The sequence below is a fragment of the Panthera onca genome, chromosome B4 (assembly GCF_046562875.1).
Source record: "Panthera onca isolate mPanOnc1 chromosome B4, mPanOnc1 haplotype 2, whole genome shotgun sequence".
In the NCBI taxonomy this organism is placed as follows: Eukaryota; Metazoa; Chordata; class Mammalia; order Carnivora; family Felidae; genus Panthera; species Panthera onca.
The window spans coordinates 82,943,903-82,965,741 of record NC_138345.1 but is presented as its reverse complement, the minus strand read 5'-3'; the positions used below and the strand labels follow the sequence as shown (position 1 = coordinate 82,965,741).

Below are 21,839 nucleotides of genomic sequence, written 5' to 3'. Positions count from 1 at the left end.
GGTGGGGCTGACAAAAATTGCAGTCCTTGGGATTCCAGGAAAAAGGAAGCCAAATTTTAAGTCAGATTCCTGTTTTTGTACTTGGAGAACGTGTGAAAGAATACTGGCCCTCCTCTTCCTGTTGTAAAGAGGTTGGTGCCTAAGGAGACCTGGCCAATAAGACCTTGACCGGATTTGTGGCTTCTCCACTTAGCTGTGTGTGTGTGTGTGTGTGTGTGTGTGTGTGTGTGTGTGTGTGACTGGGATTGCATGGTGATTCTTACTTTAAAAAGATTTCAGTCTTTAAGTTTCTGGACTAATTCCAACGTGTGTGGAGGTGTGGTTTCGCCACACTAACAAGCAATGCTCTGACACTGTCTACCCAAAGATAATATCAGATTCCACAGGTTAAGAGTTCAGTCCACTGAGACTGCCCATTGCTTGGGATGCCCTCTCATGTCCAGGTTGTTACCTGTGTTCTGACCTACAGGCTCTGGTAATGAAATAAAAAATATATATATTTCTTATTATAAATCACAATATCACAACTATAAACAGTATAAACTTTAATCTACACCTTTAGGGTGGTTTCTTAGCTCGTGAAGTACATTTACCAGGGTCAACACTCCCCCGGAGATAGTTAAGGCATTTGGTTAGGAAGCTTGAAGAGGCCCCAGACTTTTGCAGCCTAACGTCTCAGAGTCATGCTGGAGGTGTGGAGTCTATCAGTTTGTGTGAGGGTCCACTTTAGGGGCACACCCGGTCACCTCGTCCAACTGTGGGGGTTGGCCTGCCACTGGAACGTGTATCAGCTTCCAAGTGACCCTTTCGTGAGAGAGCTAAGTGGGATTGTCTGCCCCCCAAACTACAAGAGGGTCCTATGACCGTTTTTGTATCTCTTTGCTAATACATATTACATGATTGGCGTCATTTGGTAGAACACTTGCTTTTGGTATAATCTAACACCAGTTAGTGAGGTTGTGGAACGAGGGACACCCAATCTCCCAAATGCATCAAGATAACTGATGGTTACTGAATAGCCAAACTGTCTTAGATCACTTGGCAACTTCCAGCGCATCCTCCTCTTCCCATTCACCCATGGAGGAATTACTGAACTCTACCGTGCGCCTGCTGGGGGTGGGGGGGGGTTGTGCCTGGCCGCTCTCTATCATCTGGCAGTGGACAGAATGTGCTGGGAGAGAGGCTGAAAGAGAAGGGTCCTAGAGCCTGAGGGGTTCCTATGTATTGAGGGGAGAGGATGGGATGCCCATGACTGCTAATGTCTTCGGTGGTAATGGTGGTGGAGGGGAGGTGGCAGGGAGGGCAGGGAGTTTTGGTTTGATGACAATTTTTGGGCAGGAGCATCTGAGGAGAGGATTTGGAGGGTAGATGCAGTGCTAAGGGAAACGAGTGGATAGAAGCAGCACAACTGAACTCTAGAAACAGTTGAAGATATAATGGAAGAAAAATAATTTTCCCTCAACCCTTCCAAGTTCTTGGCTGAGACCACCCTATAATAAAAGACTGATTAACAGGAGAAAAACAAACAGAAGTTGAGTAGCCTCAACAGTATACCTCCTGTATACATGGGAGATGTCCAGGAAAACAGAATCACTCCCTAAAATGGCCAAGCCGTCACCTTAAATACCATCTCTAGCTAAAGACAAAAGAATATACTGGGGTAGAGAGCCAGTTATGGAGGGTTTTCAGGTCAAGCATGGTAAATAAGGGTATGGTTGTTAGGCAGATTTAAGTCTTGCCTTCTCCATTGATAAGAGTTTCTGGAGATTTAGTCATTTTCTCTTCCTCGTACAGAGAGGGAGACACCCTTACAAATGGAGATTTCCCTTATAAATGTAATTTCTATTCTGCTTTCAGAGCTTCTCCTGTGTCTGCTGTTTCTTAAAAATAAGCAATCTAAAATAATCCTTATGCCAAAAAGGCATATTTGGGGTGGCAAATTCTGCTCGCCTTCAGGGAGGACAGACTGCAGGAAACAGGCTTGGGCTCCCAAGGTGGAGTGGGATCCTGTAAATTCCGTCCTTTGGCCCCTAGGTGGGAGGAGGGGCATCCTCAAATTTTCAGAAGAGCGTGTACCAGGGGCCCAGCCCTCAAGTTCATTCAGTCAAGCAGGCTTTATTAAGCACCAATCATAAGGACCAGGAAGTATGTGGTAAGCACTGCGTTGAGTAGTTCTCGAGACAGATCCCTGACTTCAGGAAGCTCTCAGCCTAGCTAGCTCACAGCCTAATGGAGACTATAAATTAATCAAATAATCTTACTTTCCCCCTCTTTTTTGCAAAACCACAATAGTGGAAGTTTTGAGAAGCTTCTGGGACTAGGAGACCTAGGTCAGGGTAGAGGATGAGTGTAGAGTCGGGATAGGGTTTTTCACTTACCCGGGTCCCAGGGCGAGGAGGGAATGGTCCTCCACCTGGTAGATCAGAACATTTCAGAAAAACCAGGATCAAGGGAGTTGGAAACTTCCCCGCAGCTGCTCGCGCCGCGGCCGGGCCCGCGGTCCCAGGGCCGCGCTGAGGCGGGAGGTGAGGCCTGGGCAGGGGGTCCCGCGGCGCGCGGGGGCCCGGCCGGCCGGCCGGCTGCTGGGGGCGGGCGGAGTCTTGGCGGCTCCGGCCCCGTCCACCTGGCGCCCGGCCCCGCCGTGGGGGGGCGCTGCCTCCTCCCGGGCGGCTGGGGGCGCTGCGACCAAGCGGCGGGGGGCGCTGCCTCCTCCGGGACGGCGGGGGGCGCTGCGGGCCGGGCGGCGGGGGCGGCCCGGGCCGGCGCGGCGAGCGGCGCGGCGGATGGAGAGTCTGGCCGCGGCCGGCGGCGCCGCCTCCTCGTCGGGCCGGGCACGGCGGGCCGGGGCCTTTGTGTGAGGCGGCGGTGGCGATGGTGCTCGGGCCCCGCGGAGCCGGGTAAGCGCGGCCGGGCCGAGGGCTGCCCCTGGCCGAGGCCCGACCCCCCTCCCGGCCCTTCTCTCGTTCTTGCTGGGCTCCCTCCTGCCGGCTCCCCTGGGCCGGACCCATCATTCCCGGCCGCGCGCCGACCCCGGCCGGTCCCGCCGCCCATCCCTTCTATCCCGTCCGGCCCGGCGCCCCGGCCCCCGTCCGGAGGCGCTCCGGGGGATCCCCCGCCGTTTGAGGAGGGACCGAGGTGCTCGGTGGCCCCCAGATTGGAGCACCCTCGCCCGATCCAACGCCCTTCTTCCTGGATTCGACCCTCCAGAGGGGAGACTGCGGCGCCACGAGATTGTTGGGGTGCCTTCTCGGAAGTTCCCAGTCTGCCTCCCTCCCACCCCCCGACTCAGGCTTTCCGGTGCCCCGACCTGATGTGTGGCCACCAGGGCCCGGGAGATGCTTGACTGGTATCCCAGCAATGTGCAAAAGCTTCTTGGACCCCAGCAAAAGTTGGGAATTAGTAGGAGGTGGTGAGGTGGAGAAAGGGGCTGTGTCGCGCGGGGCGAGTGGTGAGACTGAAGGAGAATGTAGCTAGCTTGTCTTCCTTAGGCATGCAGTACTCGAAAGGGGGGAAAAGTGGGATCTGGGAAGCCTTTAGGAGTCTTACCTATATAATTAGATGCCTTCTTAGGGCATCAAGTAAAAATCTGGTAGTTCTGGTCAGCGTATGCATAAGTCCCAAAGAGGGTGGTAAAAGAAAAAAAAAAACAAAAAAAAAACCAAACACATTTTTAAGTAAGAGTAAATACCACAGTGTATTATTCTACTCTGCTTTATTTCTTTGGGTCCTGAGTGCTTTAGCTTCATCCACAGCATACAGAGAAGGTGACAGAACACTATCTGGATGGCTCTGGGCTATGGCGAGACAAGAGAGTAGGCAGGTAGCAGGGAGAGATGGGAACTCGTGAATGAGCAAGAGGTTTATTGGACTGAAAAGACACAGCATTGATAGGAAACTAAAAGAGCAACCTTATCTTGCCCTCAGTGGCTAATGGAGCTTTGGTAATTGTGTCCCAAGATGTATATGGCATTTGGCAATTGTAAGAGAAGTGAATGTACTCAATGAGATAGGAAAGCTTGTATTCAGGAAGAAATTAGAAAATTAATATGAGTAAAATCTGAGCCGTGGCTCTGGTAATGAAATAAAAACGGTGTCTGAGAAGGTGCCTCTGGCTTGGCTCTGAGGCACTAGCTCCTGTCCAATCAGGCCTACAACCTCTCTTACTGACTCTTAAAGACCAAGCTGTCAGATTTTTTTCAATACTTTTGGATTTTGTTAGGAGGACTCTGTGACTATGCAGGGAGAGAGGTCATTGTCCCGTCATTGCGCCCAGCAGCATAGACCAGCTCTCCACGTCCATTTTCTCCTGCTCTTCTCCACCCAGGGCTTGGAAACACTCAGACGGGCGGTATTTTCTTCCGCAGAGCTCCTCGCCTGCAGGGATGTGTGTGGCCATCCATCTCTTCCTTTTGCTGTCCGTAGGTGAACCGTGCTGATACAGAGGCAACTTCACAGGAGCTGCTAAGATGGGCATGAGGATCAAACTGCAAAGCACCAACCACCCCAACAACCTGCTGAAGGAACTCAACAAGTGCCGGCTCTCGGAGACCATGTGCGATGTCACCATTGTGGTGGGGAGCCGCTCCTTCCCGGCCCACAAAGCCGTGCTGGCCTGTGCAGCTGGCTACTTCCAGAACCTCTTCCTGAACACTGGGCTCGATGCCGCCAGGACCTATGTGGTGGACTTCATCACCCCTGCCAACTTTGAGAAGATTCTGAGCTTTGTCTACACATCAGAGCTCTTCACAGACCTGATCAATGTTGGGGTCATCTACGAGGTGGCCGAACGCCTGGGTATGGAGGATCTCCTTCGGGCCTGCCACTCCACCTTTCCTGACCTGGAGAGCACAGCCGTGGCCAAGCCCCTGACCGGCGCCAGTGAGAGCCACTCTGGCGCCCAGAGTTGTAGCTCGGCAGAACCTACCTATCCCCTTGGAGACCTCCGGGCTGGTGGGGAGCATTTCGGTCCTGATAGGAACTACGTGTTACCTAGTGATGCTGGAGGAAGCTGTAAAGACGAAGAGAGAAATGTTACCGGTGACACTAACCATAGCCTGCCTCTGCCACAGCAGCCACTGCCGCCAAAGACAGAAGACCATGATGCTCCTGCTCCTTTCACTTCCGTCCCCAGGATGGCGACTCCGCCAGGCCTAGGCACTGTCAGCATGGGCATCCAAACCAGCACCAGCTGCTGCCAGCCATACAAAGTTCAGAGCAATGGAGACTTCAGTAAAAACAGTTTCTTCACCACTGACAATGCAATTGACATGACCACTGGGACCAACTCCTGTCTGAGCAATAGCGACCACTCCAAAGATCCAGGCTTTGGGCAGATGGATGAGCTCCAGCTGGAGGACCTGGGGGATGGTGACTTGCCGTTTGAAGACCCCACTGAGGAGACAGGCACGGCCGAGGAGGTGATCGAGTTGAGTGACGACAGTGAGGATGAGCTGACTTTTGGAGAGAGTGACAGCCGAGAGAATAAGGCCATGCCCTGCCAGGTGTGCAAGAAAGTTCTAGAGCCCAACATTCAGCTGATCCGACAGCATGCTCGGGACCACGTGGACCTGCTGACAGGCAACTGCAAGGTCTGTGAGACCCACTTCCAGGACCGAAACTCCCGGGTGACCCACGTTCTGTCCCACATTGGTATTTTCCTCTTCTCCTGCGACATGTGTGAAACTAAATTCTTTACGCAGTGGCAGCTGACCCTCCACCGACGGGATGGGATATTTGAGAACAATATTATTGTCCACCCCAACGATCCCCTGTCTGGGAAGCTGGGTTTGTTTTCAGGGACAGCCTCCGCGGAGTTGAAATGCGCTGCCTGTGGGAAGGCACTGGCCAAAGATTTCCACGTGGTCCGGGGGCACATCCTGGACCATCTAAACCTGAAGGGCCAGGCCTGTAGCGTCTGTGACCAGCGCCACCTCAACCTCTGCAGCCTCATGTGGCACACTCTGTCCCATCTCGGCATTTCAGTCTTCTCCTGCTCTGTCTGTGCGAACAGCTTTGTGGACTGGCATCTCCTAGAGAAGCACATGGCCGTGCACCAAAGCCTGGAAGATGCCCTCTTCCGCTGCCACTTGTGCAGCCAGAGCTTTAAGTCGGAGGCCGCCTATCGCTACCATGTCAGCCAGCACAAGTGCAACAGTGGCCTTGACGCCCGTCCTGGCTTTGGGCTGCAGCACCCAGCTCTCCAGAAGCGGAAGCTGCCGGCGGAGGAGTTCCTGAGTGAGGAGCTGGCTCTGCAGGGCCAAGCTGGGAATAGCAAGTATAGCTGCAAGGTCTGTGGCAAAAGGTTCGCCCACACAAGCGAGTTCAACTACCACCGGCGGATCCACACGGGCGAGAAGCCGTACCAGTGTAAGGTGTGCCACAAGTTCTTCCGAGGCCGCTCGACCATCAAGTGCCACCTGAAGACGCACTCGGGGGCCCTCATGTACCGCTGCACGGTCTGTGGCCACTACAGCTCCACCCTTAACCTCATGAGCAAGCACGTCGGCGTGCACAAAGGCAGCCTCCCGCCCGACTTCACCATCGAACAGACCTTCATGTACATTATCCATTCCAAAGAGGCAGAAAAGAACCCAGACAGCTGACTGGGTCCCAGCGGAGCTAGGGGGAGCTCCCAGGCGGCAGCCAGGACGTTGATTTTCTAGTGGCTGTTGGTCCCTCTCCAGACGGAGTTTCAGTTTGGCCTTGCTAGGAATTCTGTTCTGTCCTGTGTTTAAAGAAGAAAAGAAGAAGAAAGAGCACACGAGCTGTTACTGTATTTGAGAAGCGACGGCCCTATCATGTTTACCTCCTTACCTGTTCTTGCCCAGGAAGGGCTGTGTTTTTTGATTCTTTTGAGGCCGGTTTGGGGATCTGGTCAGGCAGTTGGCGTCAACTAGATCCTCTCTCCGAGCCTCTCAAGTTTTAGTTTACTGATAGGTTTTATGCTGCTAACAATCCAACCAACGGCCTCACTGAATAGAGGAGGTGGAGAGAGGGCTTTTCACTGTGGGTGTTAGTACCAGCAACTGGGACACCCAGCTGTGAGAGAGATTTTGGAAATGTGGTCGTTCGGAAAAGACTAGTCAGCAGGGCAGCTCACCTCAGGTTCCCGGCCCAGCCCTCAGCAGGGAAAAGGCAGATGGGATGGAGGTGCCTGCTTGTTGCGACACTCTAATCTGCTGATGGGACAGTAAAATCTTTTGGCAGCTAGATCCAAACTGGGGACAAAGCTTTCTATTTAGGTCAGAACGCTTTGGGATGAATCCTTGCCAGTCAGAAGAGGTCGCCTGCGGTGCCGCCAGAAGTGGCAGCCGGGATGGACAGGAAGGGAGGTTTCTCCTTTCTCCTCAATTCCAAAGAAATACGGTTTTATGGAGTTATAGCCCAGGTTGCTAGGCCTTCCCTGTGGGGTAAAGAGGACAAGGAGCCACTTTGATACAGTCACCTGTCATCTGGCGGCCTCCGTCAAGCTTGAGTTTCCTGGTGGAGAGGTGGGGATGTCTCTGACAGCAGCAGCCTTGCCTTAATTTACATCCAGTCTCCCACCTAGAAGTGTGTTTGACCTGTGGTGTAGATGAGAAGACCCCATGAGGTGGCAGAGTGATGGACTGTGAGCCCTTCAGGATTGAAGGGACCTGAGTAACGTGGTGTGTAGCGGGATGTGCGCTCTGTCTGTCCCAGTCGGGTAACCCGTTGTTTACTTTGTACACTAACTAACTGGCCGGGAGCCTTGGCAGCTCACCTTTGACCTGCTGGAATTTATCCTGATCTGTCATTGCATTGCCACCAGGGGGCGCTATTGGAGGGCAGCTGGTTTAGGCCCTCCCTGGGTGGCTGTGATGGAGTCTGCCCAGTCCTTGGGGCTGGTTGGCTCCGTTCTCAGTGGCTTTTGAGGGGTTTCTGCCCAAAGAAGGCTTGAGGGAGAGGGCCCTCGGATCTCGCATATTCACAAGGTAGCACCTCAGTAACTCATACTACCTCACCCTGCTCAGGCGAGCTCTGGGAGTCCCTGGCCGAGGCCCTGACACTGCCCTTGGTGGGACTCAGCCGCACCCCGGGCTGTTTCACAAGCAAGTGGTTTTAATTCACTCACAGAGCCTTTTTGGACAATAATATTTATTTATTTTTGCTTTTATATACATATTATCCAGCATCTCTTTTGGATTAGTGACTTCAGGAAAATGAGTTTCTCTCCAGCAAGTAGCCATATTCCAGGGGACAGTCCTGGCCAGAGATTTGGGAAACAGGGGCTAGAATAGGGGAGAAGGTGTCAAGCCTTTAAACAAGCAAATTCTTTTCTTTCTCTCCACATGGTCTCTTGCATTACCTTTTAGATAATGGATGTAAGTTCTAGAAATTTGGGGCCTATTAAATTCCTAGGCCTTTTATCCCTCTTCCTTCCTGTGATTGAGTAGATTGGGGATTGTGTTGAGGGTAACAAGTTATATGAAGGACCTTTTTGCACATTTTATCATCCTTCCTAAACTTGGGAAGCTATGTTAAGATATACAGGCAAGCCAAAGCTCCGTCCTTATTGGACTTGCTGTCTCTCTCCCTAGCCCTAAGTTGATAAAGCCTCCCAGTTAGGGTGCATGACTCTCTGGTGGGGTGACTGTTACACGAAGAGATTTGTACAGTGGCCACTTTTCACCATCTAAACCCAACTTGTTACCTGTTGCCTCAGGTCATTCTTGTCAGGAGAGCAGTGCTGAGAATTTTTTTTTTTTTTTAAAGTTTATTTATTTTGAGAGAGTACAGTACAAGCAGGGGAGGGGCATCGAGAGGGAGAGACAGAATCCCAAGCAGTCTCCATGCTGTCGGCACAGAGCCCAAGGCGGGGCTCAAACCCACGAACCGGGAGATCGTGACCAGAGCTGAGATCAAGAGCCGGACGCTCAACTGACAGCCACCCACGTGCCCCAGTGCTGAGATTTTTCACCCCTGGTTGGCTTCTCCCTTTCTTCCCCATGCTGACCATTAGAAATTTAAGGAGAACGTGCAAAAGGCTACCGTCTAGTGTCTGCTAAGCTTTTCAAGGCTGGGTAATTCCCAGACTGTTGATGAGGACTGATTTTTGAATGGTCAGATTTGAGAGAGGTGGTACTTACTGGAACCCAGCCAGGTAGCTGAGAATGGATCAGTGTGCTGGAGAAACCCTTTTCCTTAACGGAGGGCATCGTGGATGCTGGGTAGTCTGTATACTTAACCTGAAACTGTGAAGTTTTCCCTTTTTGCCAGTAAACCAAAAAGCAAATCCTTGAAACTTTGCCCCTGAAACACTAAACAAAAAACTGCATTCCCTGATCCTCCTGAGTCAAGTGGTTGATCAGGGTGGCCCCGTTGGCTGCAGTTAGACATGTAGCAGGGTCAGTAGCTCATGAGGCTCACTGACCAAACCCTGTTCCTCTGCTTGTCCCCATATTCACACCTGACCCCTCCCTCTGTTTGGAGTCATGTTTGCTGCCTCCAGCTCACTCTTTTCTGAACTGTTTTACTTGAAACTCTCTATTGTGGCAGAGGGCATCTGGGATACCTGGTTGAAGGTATTCATTTTCTTTTGAGTTTTTTTATTTTTTTTCAACCTTCTGTTCATTTGATTTTGTTGCCCCCATGCCCCCGCCTTCCCCACCGCCCCCCCTTCCCCACCTTGGAGCCCAGTTTAGCAGTCTGCTGTATTGTTCTGAGGTTCTCTTTGACCCCTGAATGTCTTTTTTTTTTCTCCCTTTTTCCTTTTTCTTGTTCTGACTCAGGACGAGCTACGTAATTTGCAGAGCCCTTTGTTTAAAAATGAATTTCGAGATGGCGACTGTAGAGCATTAAACCAAGCATGAGGCTATTCCCAACCTGTTTCTTAAGGGAAAAAGGTAATACTTGTATGGCACATTGGAAGAAACAGCAGAGGCTGCTTGTGGCCAGAGGAGGGGATCTGTATCCTGCTTCTCCTGTCACTCAGTGATGGCTCACTGATGGCCACAGCACCTGCTGGGAAGCGCTGCTGTATTTTAGTATTTGGTCCTAAATTTTAAGGCCCCAGGGAGTCTCTATAGTTCATGGCTAGCTGGAAAAAAAGGAGGTGGGAGTTGGGCCCACGTGACCTCTAAGAACCAGGAAATGGGTAAAAGTTCTTTTTGACTTTCTTCCTTTCTGTTCAGCATCCCTTGGTCTCCAGGACAAACCTTTGGGCTTAAATACCTTCTCCCCAGTCAGGTTTTGCTACTGATGAATACTCTTTGTTTTCTGGCCTCTTGCTGTGCCCTATTCTTGAGACTACTCATCTTTGGAAGCGAATTCAAATCCTTTTATAGATGGACACTGATTTTGTTGGCACGGGAGTGGGCTGTGTGGAGAAGTCTGCCCATCTGGAGGTCCCCACACATCCTTTTGCCTCAGTCCTGCACTGAGTGAGTCAGGAAGCACAGGCACACAGCATTGATTTCATTGTGATCACGCATCGTAAGCTGAACACCCGAATGGAAATGAAACTGTTTTGATTTCGATGTTTCTTTAACACCCCTCCCCCTGTCCAGTCTGCCCTCCCCTCCCACCTCTGCTAGCGAAAGTCTCTTACGAAACCAAGAAGAGTTGTTGACGTCTAACTTCCTTCCATTAAATTAATAAGTACTGACCTCCTAATATTTAAGTGTTTACTATCTATTGCTGTAAAGTTTTGTATATTTTGTAAACTTCTTTTCCCAAATAGTAGATGTCTAAAATCGTTGTACATCTGATTCTTTTATATTCCATTGTTCAGCACAAAGTGTGGTTTTTATTTAGAATAAAAAAAAAAAAGGAAATTTGAAACGAGAATTCTTTTCCTACTGACTGGGGTTACTGTCCCTTGTTGAGATCGGAGCCCAGCACCCGTTAGCGGCAGCTTTCTCAGCAGCTGCCAGGATTCTTCCAGGTGGCAGCTTCCTTTCCTGTAGCTGGAATCCCCCAGGGCTGACTTGTTGACCTGTTTTTAGTGGGAAATTAAGTCAATAACCCAACCTTTCCAGGGGAAACCTCCCTGAGGGGATCTTCCGTTGGCTCAGAGAGTAGTGGGACTCTTGCTCATGTCTAGTTGGACAAGAGATTTGGCCTCAAAGGGTCATGCCAGTGCCATCGGATTCACTGACATGGTATGTTGGAGCGGAGAGAGGCAGAATCAGGGAGGAGGTGGAGGTTTGGCACAATCTCACGAGGTCGATAACAAATGTACCTCCACAGAGAAGGAGATAGACCTCAGAGGCTGGGGCGTGATGTGGCCCATTTGGTCTCAGCACAGTGGCCAGGCGTGGCCCCCAGCGGTGCTCAGTCAGTGCTGAGCCGAGCAGCCTTGCTGTGGTCAGTATCACTGGTTCTCTGTCCTCCCGAGGCCCTGAGGAGGTATTCATACTGCCCTGGGTGACAGCGGTTGCCAGAGAAATCTGTGAGAAGAGTGAGACCGTGGGGGGATGGCCTCTGAGGTCACTTGGGATAGGACCGGTGTAAAATTAAGTTCCCTTTAGGAAGCTTCTGGAGCCCAAGTCCGAGGAGGCAGTGATGTAGGCATCAGATTTTGGCTTGGTTTTTATATGAGCACAAGGGACGAGGGTCTTTAGTGCATTTTCTGTATTACTGGGTTAAACCCTTACTGCAACCCCATGTCACAACCTGGACTCTCCCGGTTGAAAAAGCCCTCAGCTCTGTGCCACTGAGCAGCTGTTTGTCACTTAAGACCCTTTGAGATTTGGGCCCAACGAGCAGGAGGATCATAGGGGGATTTCCCTCTGTGCTCCTGATGCACGGGTATGTACACTATTGGAGCACGTGTTTCATGCATCTGGTGAATATGGTTTCAGATTTCTAAGAACAGAGGAGAGAGCACTCTGGGTCAGTGAATGGTTGTTCCAAGTTAAACATTCCAGAAATACTGAGCCCTTGAGCAGAACAGAGGCTCTCAGTGATTATGCCCACAAGCCCTTCATTCTCCACAGCCAGGACTAGGAGGCCAGAGACTTGGAACCAGTGGATCATGTTCTTAGGCCTTGCCTTTGTGGACACGGGCCTAGACCCTAACTGATAAATGAGTCTTTAAAAAAAGATTTTTTTTTTAATGTTTTATTTGAGAGAGAGAGAGAGAGAGAGAGACAATGTGTGAGTGGGGGAGGGGCAGAGAGAGAAGCAGACAGAATCCTAAGCAGCCTCCAGGCTCCAAGCTGTCAGCACAGAGCCCGACGTGGGGCTCGAACCCACAAACTGTGAGATCATGACCTAGCTCAACTGACTGAGCCACCCAGGGACCCTGATAAATGAGTTGTTTACAGAAGACCTAATTTTTTTTTTTAGGATTTTTAAAATTGTCTTTTATTCTGAGAGACAGAGAGTATGAGTGGGGGGGAGCAGAGAGAACTCCAAGCAGGCTCTGCACTCTCACAAACCTTGAGATCATGACCTGAGCCAAGATCAAGAGTTGGATGCTTAACTGACTGAGTCACCAGGTGCCCCCAGAAGACCTACTTATTAATAAGAAGACTTCATTTCCTATCTATGGGACAAGCATGAATAGAAGTAAGTTGCAGGACAGGAAAATTATGAAAAGACCTGGCCAAGGAGAATGAAGTTTAGCGGTGAGAACAGACTTAGAAGAATACCAGAGCGGGGCCCCTGGGTGGCTCGGTTAAGCATCCAACTTCAGCTCAGGTCATGATCTCGCAGTTTGTGAGTTCAAGCCCCACCTCGGGCTCTGTGCTGACAACGCAGAGCCTAGAGCCTGCTTTGGCTTCTGTGTCTCCCCCTCTCTCGGCCCCTCCCCTACTTGTACTCTTTTGGTCTCAAAGATGAATAAATAAACATTTTTTAAAAAGTAAGAATACCAGAACTCTGCCCTGTGACAGAATCAGAAAATTTCTGCCTCCCCATCCCATGCAGGGGACAAGGGCTGAGGGACAGAGCATCTGTCAGTGCCTGCTGCTGGCTGTCCCAAGGTCTGCTCCCAGAATGGACATGCTTTGATATTTTCCTATGATCTGGAGAGAAAGCGTGGGATGGGGATGGATTTCTGATAGCCTCTCTTTCTAGAAGTCTGGAGATGTCTTAGATCTGAAGCCAGGAGCAGGTGGGCTGTGAGGAGCACTGACTCTGGGATGGCTCCTCTGCTTCGGGGGGAGGGAAGCAGGATGGATGAAGGGGAGAGTATCAGCAAGGAAATGGAGCCACTTCCTGGATGGTGGGAAGGGTGGGGAGCCAGACCTCTGCTTCACCCCCCTCCATTTGTCATCTTACTGAGGATGCTAGGAAACGTCCTGCCGAGGCCTCCTGGTTCCTTGGCCTCTGACCTCTTGTCCTCACAGCCTGCATAGTTCTCCGGGAGAACAGCAACACACAAACACAAAAGGAAAGTTGTGTGAGCTCCCTGCAGAGCACACTCCTTCCGGCCAGGGTGATTGCTGAAATGAGTGCATCTCTGTTGAGCATCTCTTTAGCCTATCCCAGCTGGAAGTACAGAGTTTTGAAAGAGCCAGAGTCATGGCTGTCTCTGTTATTTATTTCACTTTTTTTTTTTTTCCTGAGTGTCTTCTTTAGTCCTGAGGACTGAGACAAATAGTACAACACTGAGGACTTGTTCTCGACCCCTCCCTGGCCCCCTCTCCTCCTCTCACCCCAATATTATAGGACATACTCAAAATTAACCATGAGTGTTCTGACCCTTCCCCCCCCCCCCGCCCCAAATCTCTCACCTACACGTCTAGCCTTCTAGTTTGCCGGTGGAGAAGATTGGGATCTACCTCAGCTGCCTAGGAGAGGCTGAGGGGCAGGGATGGGCGAGGTAGTTGGCGCTTAGAAGTTCAGGCCTGGGTGGTGCTGGGGCCTGCTGCGGCGGGCTGGGCGCCCTCCTTGATGATGACGATGGAGTGCTGAGTGGAGGAGGAGGAGAGGGAGGAAGCACGTCTGTCCCCCCTGGCCCGGACCTTGGGAAGGTAATGGACCACAGCACTCAGCAGCTGGTCCCGGAATCTCGGGCTGAGAAAGTTGTAGAGGATAGGGTTGACGACGCAGTGGAGCATGGAGAAGCAGTCAATGATGTCGTAGAAGAAGTACAGCAGGTGGACCAGGTAGCAGTGGAGGGAGACGTGGGTGCCGTGCAGCGTGAGCAACAGCAGGGTCACGTGGTAGGGCAGCCAGCAGATGGCAAAGACGGCCACGTATGCACACACCAGCAGGCAGTGGCGCCGGCCCTCTGGCCATCCCGCCTGCCGAAGCCGGCAGGCCGTCAGCACGTTGAAGATCACCATGAGAGGGAAGGGCAGCACGAAGCCCAGGACGGTGGTGGACAGGGCCACCACCAGGGCCCACGTGTTGTACGTTTCAAAGGGCGCCATGAAGAGGCACATGGGCTCCGAGCTCTCCACCAGCTGGATGTGCACCACCTCGGGCAGTGGGATGACGGCAGAGAGGACCCAGACACCCGCGCACACGGCCCGCCGCATCCGGTGCTGGTGGCGCTGCCAGGAGGGAGAGGTGTTGGTGAGGGTGACGTAGCGGTCGATACTGAGGCACACCAGGAAGAAGATGCTGCTGTACATGTTGGCAAAGTAGAAGTAGTGAGTGAAGCGGCAGGAGAAGCTGCCCCAGAGCCAGGTGTAGTCCAGCATGACCTCCAGCATCCACACGGGCAGAGATAGGACGATGCCCAGGTCCGCTATGGCCATGTTGAGAATGTAGAGGTTGAGCAGCCCCGCCCGGCCCAGGCAGCGCCAGTTGACGCAGATCACCAGGAGGTTCTCCACCAGCCCCACCACGAAGATGGCCAGGTAGAGGACAAAGAGGGTCACTTGCTTGGTGTCCTCCCTGAGCTCCATGTGGCACTCGGGCAAAGTGTGGTTGAAGAAATAGAGCAGTTCATTCCAGTTGTGGATCTCCCCAAAGTCATTGGCGGGTGCTGTGGTGAACCCTTCCGAGGGGGTAGGCCCCATGTTGTCCCTGACTGACATCAGGACCAGCAAATGCCTGGTGGGGAGAAGAGAGGGTTGGAAGAGAACGGAGACCTCAAAAGCAGCCTTAAGCCTCAAGTTAGTGGGCTACCGGGACCAGGAGGCTTTGGGGGAAGATTCTGGGTCTGAAGAGGCAAGAAAGGCAGTTTAAATATTCAAACTGTGTATAAACAGTACACAGCTCCCTTGCCAGCTTTCACCTGCGAGCAGAGACATTTTCTTAGGGCTCAGTGGTGGGAGAGACCAGAACTGTTGGTGCCTGACCAGGTTCCTCCCCAGCCTGGCCGGTCCCACCCTATCTCCAGCCCCAGGCCATCTCTGACCTCCACTTCTCTCCTGGCACTTCTCCCCTTGGCCCTTTCGTGTGGGCCTTCCTTAGGAAGTCTTAACTCTGTCTCGCCATCTGGGCTATGGATGTGGACACACACACACACACACACCCCTCTGATTTATCCCTAGGAACATTTGTGAATTGTGCAGAAAAGCCAATTATCTTCAAGCCCTGATTCCCTACTTCCCTGAGAGAGGGTGACACCCACCTGAGTTTCTGTCTGGAGCGCCTCTGGTCCTGGAGGGCCGGTGGTGGGTCTGGGCTGCTGGGGAGCTGCAAGGAGACTGGAGGGACTGTGGCTGTGGGGCTGGCTTTGCTGTGGGCTTCAGGGCCGTCCTTCTCATCCAGGAAGCAGTGTCACTGGCTGAGGCTCTGTGGGAGAGGGTCAATGTTTTTCCTGCCTTCCCCCAATCCAGATAGAGGGGAAGTCACAGCAGAAGACCCAGTGTGCCAGGGGCGGGGAGGAGTCAGGCTGCAAGTATTAAAATCCAGACTCTTGACTCACTAGCTATGGGAATTTGCCTCCTTAAGCCTCAGTCCTCTCCTCTGCAAAATGGGACGATAATATCTACTAACAGGGGTGTTGTGAGAATTAAGTGAGCCAACAAGGTAAAGTGCTCAGCACAGGGCTGGGCCTGTGGTCAATGCTTTACACACATACGTGCTTTCCACTCTAAATTGGCTTGGAATCCCACTCTCCCCTGTCTGTTGATTCCTACAAAAGCAGAACTGGATGTGGGTGGGCGGGCTAAAAGAAATCTGAAAATCAGCCAGGCTTTTAGTCACTCTGCCCTTTGCCGCTGGCTCGCACCCATCCCTTGCCATTCTCCCCAGCCTGCATCTTGGCTCTGGGGTGAGAAGCTGGACACAGAGGGAGGATTAAACGTGGGGTGGGAAAGGGGGCTGCACTGAGCTTCAGGGAGTCTCCTAGACCCGGAGGGGGAGAACAGCATCCTTCCCCCACCGCCTCATACTTCTCGTGAAGTGTGGCCAAGGGTGGCTGAGAGAGAGAGACAGACACCAAGCTTCTCTCTCCTGCCAAGCTAGAGGGCAAGGCTCAGAGCCCATGGATGTGTCAGCAGAGCCTCCTGCTTCTCAGCCTGCTTTCACCTCAGTTAATCGTTTGACCCCTGACATACCCTGTGGTGTCCCCTGCGGGGAGAAAGGATGGGCTTTCTCATCTTCTGTTAAGCCCAGAGAGGTAGCCCGTCTCATGAGCCACGTGGCTCAAGGTGTGTTGGCTGGAGGGGATTGCGTATGCATATTTAATCGAGGTGAAGTTCTCATAACAATATTAACCGGCTTACAGTGTACAGTTCAGTGGAGTTTAGTACATTGATGGTATTATGTAACCACCACCCCTCTCTAGGTCCTAACATTTTCATAACCCCCGAAGAAAACCCCATACCCGGTAAGCACTGCCTACTTCCCTCTTCTCCCAGCCCCTGGCAATAACCGTTCTGCTTTCTGTCTCTGTGGATTTACCTATCATGCATATTTAACATAAATGGAATCATACAATGCGTGACCCTTGTGTCTTTTTTTTTTCCACTTCACATAACGTTTCTGAGGTTCATCCTCATTATAGCACGTATATGCATTTCATGACCTTTTATGTCTGAGTAATGTTTCATTGCATGGATAGGCCACATTCTGTTTATCGATTCAAGGAGGTGATTTTTTTTAAGATTGCTAATTAATTTTTTGTTGAAATAACATAACGTGAAATAAACATAACGTGAAATAAACATAACGTCAAATTTACCATCTTAGCTATTTTTTTTAAGTTTATTTATTTTGGAGAGACAGAGAGAGAGAGAGAGAATATGAGCGGGGGAGGTGCAGAGAGAGAGGGAGACACAGAATCCGAAGCGGGCTTCAGGCTCTGAGCTGTCAGCACAGAGCCCGATGCAGGGCTCGAACCCACAAACTGTGAAATCGTGATCTGAGCCAAAGTCCTATGCTTAACCGACTGAACCACCCAGGCATCCCACCATTTTAGCCACTTTTAATTATATAGTTCAGTAGCATTAAGTAAGGGGTACCTGGCTGGCTCAGTTGGTAGAACATGTGACTCTTGATCTGGGAGTCATGAGTTTAAGCCCCACATTGGGTGTAATTAATTAATTATTTAAAGTAATTAATACTTTCATTCATTGGTTAATTAATACTTCAATTAATTAAGGATATTCCCATTGTTGTGCAACTATCTCCACAAGAGATATTTTTAATATTTTTAAGAGATATTTTTAATTTTGCAATTTTCTTTTTTTTTTAATTTTTTTTATGTTTATTTATTTCTGAGACAGAGAGAGACAGAGCATAAGAGGGGAGGGGCAGAGAGAGAGGGAGACCCAGAATCGGAAGCAGGCTCCAGGCTCCGAGCTGTCAGCACAGAGCCTGACGCGGGGCTCGAACTCACAAACTGTGAGATCATGACCTGAGCCGAAGTCGGTCACTCAACCGACTGAGCCACCCAGGCGCCCCTAATTTTGCAATTTTCTTAAAGCCTTCTATAGAAAAACTGTTTCTCTATTCATAACACTTCTGACACCAAATATGTAGGGGTTTTTCTCCAATACCAATTAGTTTTCCAACTCCTGGACACCCTATAACCGTGGGTGTCCTAAAATTTATCAATTCTGGCACCAACCTGAAGTTTGTGTCAGACTCCACACGTTTAAGGGCTCAGTCCCACAGGATTGTTCTCACTTTAGATGCCAGTCACAAACATGACTCTGTCCAACATGGTTACAAAGTCCCCATAATCCCCCCACCTCTGTGTCAATAATTTGCTGGCATGGCTCACAAAACTCAGGGAAACATTTACTTTGTTTACTGGTTTATTATAAAGGATACAAATGCACAGCCAGATAAGGAGTATATAGTGTGAGGTCGGGAAGGGTCCTGAGCTTTGTTCCCATGGAGTTGGGTACACTGGCCTCCTGGCATGTGGATATGTTCACCGACCCAGAAGCTCTCTGAACCTCACAGTTTCGGAATTTTTATGCCTGCTTCAACATAAAGGCATGATCTATTATAAATTATAACTCTAGTCTCTGACTTCTTCCCAGAGGACAGGAGGTGAGGTTGGGCGTTCCAAGCATCTAGGCAAGGCTTGGTCTTTCTGGGAGTCAGTCCCCATCCTGAAACTATCTGGGAAATTCCAAGGGATTTAAGAGCTCAGGAATTAGGGGCAGAAACCAAATATACATTTCGTATCATGTCACACTTCTACTCACACATCAGACCGTGGCTAGACCAAGAAATCCGTCATGATGAGCTATGACAATGTAAAATGTGGTTTACTTTGCTTTTTCAGACAGTTCTATTTTCTCTCTCTTTTGGATCTCAGTTTCTATCCTATGGATATCGTTTTTGAATAGAGAGCCTTCTGAAAATTCTCACTTCCTTCTCCATACCTTTGACCCCTGCAGGTGGAGGCTCTACTAGAGCAAGCACCCTCCAGGAAGACCTAGTTCTCATCTCTGTTCTTTCTCTCTACACATTCTGACTCATGGCCATTTCCATTCCTCTCAAGACTGCAATCGAGTGGCTCATGTCTCCTGGGTCTCCGAATCTTTGACCCCAGGATCTTTTCCCTCCCGTATGGAGACATCACCCTCCACCTGCTCCCCAGCCCCCCTTCCCCCACATCACTGAATGTGTATGTGCAACAGGAGGAAATGATGGGGTGCCTTCTGGCAGAGGCACAGAGGGAAAGCTGCTCCCTCAGGAAGAAATAAGTGACAGCTCTGCAGTTTTCATGTGGCTGTTTTTCTTTGGAGGGAGGAGGTGTGCAGCTGGAGAGAGAGAGATTGGAAGGAAGGGAAAGACAGAGGGGGCAGGACCCAGGCTTCTTGCCAACCTGAGCAGGAGGGGAGCAGCACACAGCTTTGCTCCAAGTAACAGGAACAGCAGCAGCAAAACAATTCCTGGAAATTTGCTCTTTCTCCTTCCTACCACCTCCCCAACTTTTTTTTCCAAAAAATGTAGACAAGATATTGTAATCAACAATCAGAAAGGAAGGAAGGTACCAGGGAGGAGTTATTGGAGGCACAGATAAAAGCAGGCAGCTTCCCAGGGTCAGGTGGGGGCCAAGGGCTTGTGCCTGGACCCTGGAAGGAGGGCTGGGCAGGCCGTCTGGCCTGTGTGGCCGAGGACCCTACTTTGTGTGTTGAGGGCGGATGGATTGCGGACTGGTTTAGGCTGAGGAGTTTGGCAACGACTGTACTTCCGCTCCCAGCCTAGCTGCCAGCAGGTCACTGAGTACAGAAGCCAAGCCCAGCCACAGAGGTCATTTGGCCCTCCTGCCGCAGCTTCCCCCTGCTAGGGAGGCAGCCTTATCTGCCCAATAGCACCAGCCTGGTCCCCGGGCGTCCCAAAGAAGGATGTGGTCCAGCGACCCTGTCCTTGGCTCTGCTCAGCTCTTTCCTGCTTACTCGCTCTTCGCTGAGACACAGTGGAGCTAACGCTACTTCGGGGACCAGACCTGACTTTGACACCATGTTCTGTTACTTAGTAGCTGTGTGACTTTGCACAAGTCACTTTACCCTTCTGAGTCTTAGTTTCCTTATATGTAAAGTGAGGTGACTGATGCTTCCTTCAGGGGTTATTGTATGGGACATACGAGATACGTAAAGTGCTTGGCATAAGCATGTTCCTTTCCCACTATTTGGGGATGAGGAAGGAGAGATCCCTTCTTGGGGAATTGGGTTGAGATACCTCTGCCCAGTCCCACCACTATGAGCCGTTTTTCTCTCAGTTGGATCGACACCAGCTTCCTCTTTCATTTAGTTGTCTCGTGTTCTGTTTCTCACGTGAAAGGTCAAGAATATTCCCAATGCCACTATGAATTACCACAAAAGCGATATAGCAATAAGTTAGCATTTGTGATTGACAGGTACTGTTTGATCCTCATTAAGTTGTTACACTGTCATAGGCAAGGCTTCTATCATGTCGTGAGGCACGGAGAGGTTAAACAACTGGCCTGTGTCACACTGTAAATCCTTATTATAGGGATTCTTGACCTAGATTCCTGGCACCTAATGGCTTTAGGTGGTCTGCGAACTGCCCTGAAAAGCATATTCAAAATCCTGTATGTTGTGTTAAGTCATTTTTATGGGGCTTAGAGTCTTCCTTAGATTCTCAAAAGGATCCACAATGTCCAAAAGGTTAAAACTGACCGCCCTCGAAGCGCCTCTTGTGGATAAAAAAGTTTTAGAAGCACAGCATACACTTGGGTGGAGGTGACTCAGCCCTTGGAATTCTGGGAAATTTCTTGAGTGAGAGCAAAGTCCCCTTTGTGGAGGCGGAGAGAAGCATGGGATGACCTGGGGAGGGGTTGAGAAATGGGAGGTGAAATGTCTTTGCTGTCACAAGATGAAGGACAACTGTTTCCTCCCTATGATTTCCCAAGAGAATGTATGTGGAGGTGTACAAGGTTAGTGCCAGGAAGAGGAGGCTCTGAGGGATCGACAGACACTGGAAGGTCCCCAGGGAAACTGGCACCACCCAGCAGCCTCCCAGCATGCCTTCACTCTTCCCCACCCTGTAATTTCCTATCCATCTCCTGGCTTTTGTCCCACCCTCGGAACTCCCCCCCCCCCCCTTCCTGATCCCTAGCACCTCCCCCAGGTTCTCTGTAGATGTGCTGACACTCCTTGTTAATCCCAGATTTAGTCAGTTTCTCCTAACTTTTGTTGAGCGCGTAACCTGGGCTGGAGGGCAATGCCCCTTGACTTCTCCAGCGTTTCCGGAGGCCTTGACTTCCTAAGGTTCCCTCTTGACCACGACATAGATTCTTAGACTCCCCGAGAGTTGAAATGGAAAGGACTCACAAGATCATCCTGAACCTCCTCCCTCATTAAGAGGGGAGGAAGGGAGGCTTTGGGGAATCTCACGGCAGGACAGTGTGAGAAATGCAGGTGAAAATGGAGAGGGAAGTGGGATGCTGGAGGGTCATCTACTTTCACATGTGTTCATCTTGTAAGACGCCACGTGCTGCCGGGTACTAGAAGACTGGTGAGACTCAGTCCCTGCCCCCCAGGGGCTGCAGCCTTCAATGCTCTAGTGTTCAGCACATGGGCGACCCATACTGCTTCAATGAGATGAAATCATTGCTTCAGGCTTTACCTGGAGTTTCTGGATTTCTACCATTTCTCTACCCCTCCCCCCCAAACAATGCTTATCCAGCCATTCTGTGGCCTCTTGGGGAGAGATGTTCAAGAGGAATGGTGTTTGGGACCACATCCAGATTGTCTTTCCAGAGTGTCAGGGAGCTGTGCACCGGTTAGGTCTCTGATTTCTGCCAGTGCTTCTTGAAGGACACAACCACAGAAACTTATTGAAGGGCTCTGCCTAGGGCCACAACTCAATGGTCCTGCCACAATGGCAGGAGAGCCTCAAGGGCGAAGAGGTCCAGTGTAAGCCGGCCTCAATATCCCTTGAACTATTACATGACCCCCTCCCTCCCAGGCTTCTTTTCTGGGGAAGGAGCTTGGTACATTTCAGTGGATGTAAGCAGGGACTAGAGCCCAATCCTGTCAGAGGCC

At 50.9% G+C, this 21,839-nt stretch overlaps 2 protein-coding genes across 2 annotated transcripts; one reads left to right on the top strand and one right to left on the bottom strand.

The window, feature by feature from the left end:
- Positions 1 to 2,747: 2,747 nt before the first annotated feature.
- ZBTB39 (zinc finger and BTB domain containing 39) lies at positions 2,748 to 12,600 on the top strand. Its single transcript, XM_060657231.3, has 2 exons — positions 2,748 to 2,897; positions 4,423 to 12,600. The coding sequence occupies exon 2, from the start codon at positions 4,467 to 4,469 to the stop codon at positions 6,600 to 6,602; it is 2,136 nt and encodes a 711-aa protein (XP_060513214.1). The 5' UTR covers positions 2,748 to 2,897; positions 4,423 to 4,466; the 3' UTR covers positions 6,603 to 12,600.
- Positions 12,601 to 13,501: 901 nt separating this feature from the next.
- On the bottom strand, positions 13,502 to 16,049 carry ACKR5 (atypical chemokine receptor 5). The gene is made up of 2 exons (XM_060657232.3): positions 15,494 to 16,049; positions 13,502 to 14,970 (listed from the first exon to the last, which is right to left on the bottom strand). The coding sequence occupies exon 2, from the start codon at positions 14,952 to 14,954 to the stop codon at positions 13,809 to 13,811; it is 1,146 nt and encodes a 381-aa protein (XP_060513215.1). The 5' UTR covers positions 14,955 to 14,970; positions 15,494 to 16,049; the 3' UTR covers positions 13,502 to 13,808.
- Between the last annotated feature and the right edge of the window lie 5,790 nt (positions 16,050 to 21,839).

Coding starts and splice junctions, on each gene's coding strand:
- ZBTB39 (XM_060657231.3), top strand. CDS start 4,467: ATGGGCATGAGGATCAAACTGCAAAGCACCAACCACCCCAACAACCTG.
- ACKR5 (XM_060657232.3), bottom strand. CDS start 14,954: ATGTCAGTCAGGGACAACATGGGGCCTACCCCCTCGGAAGGGTTCACC.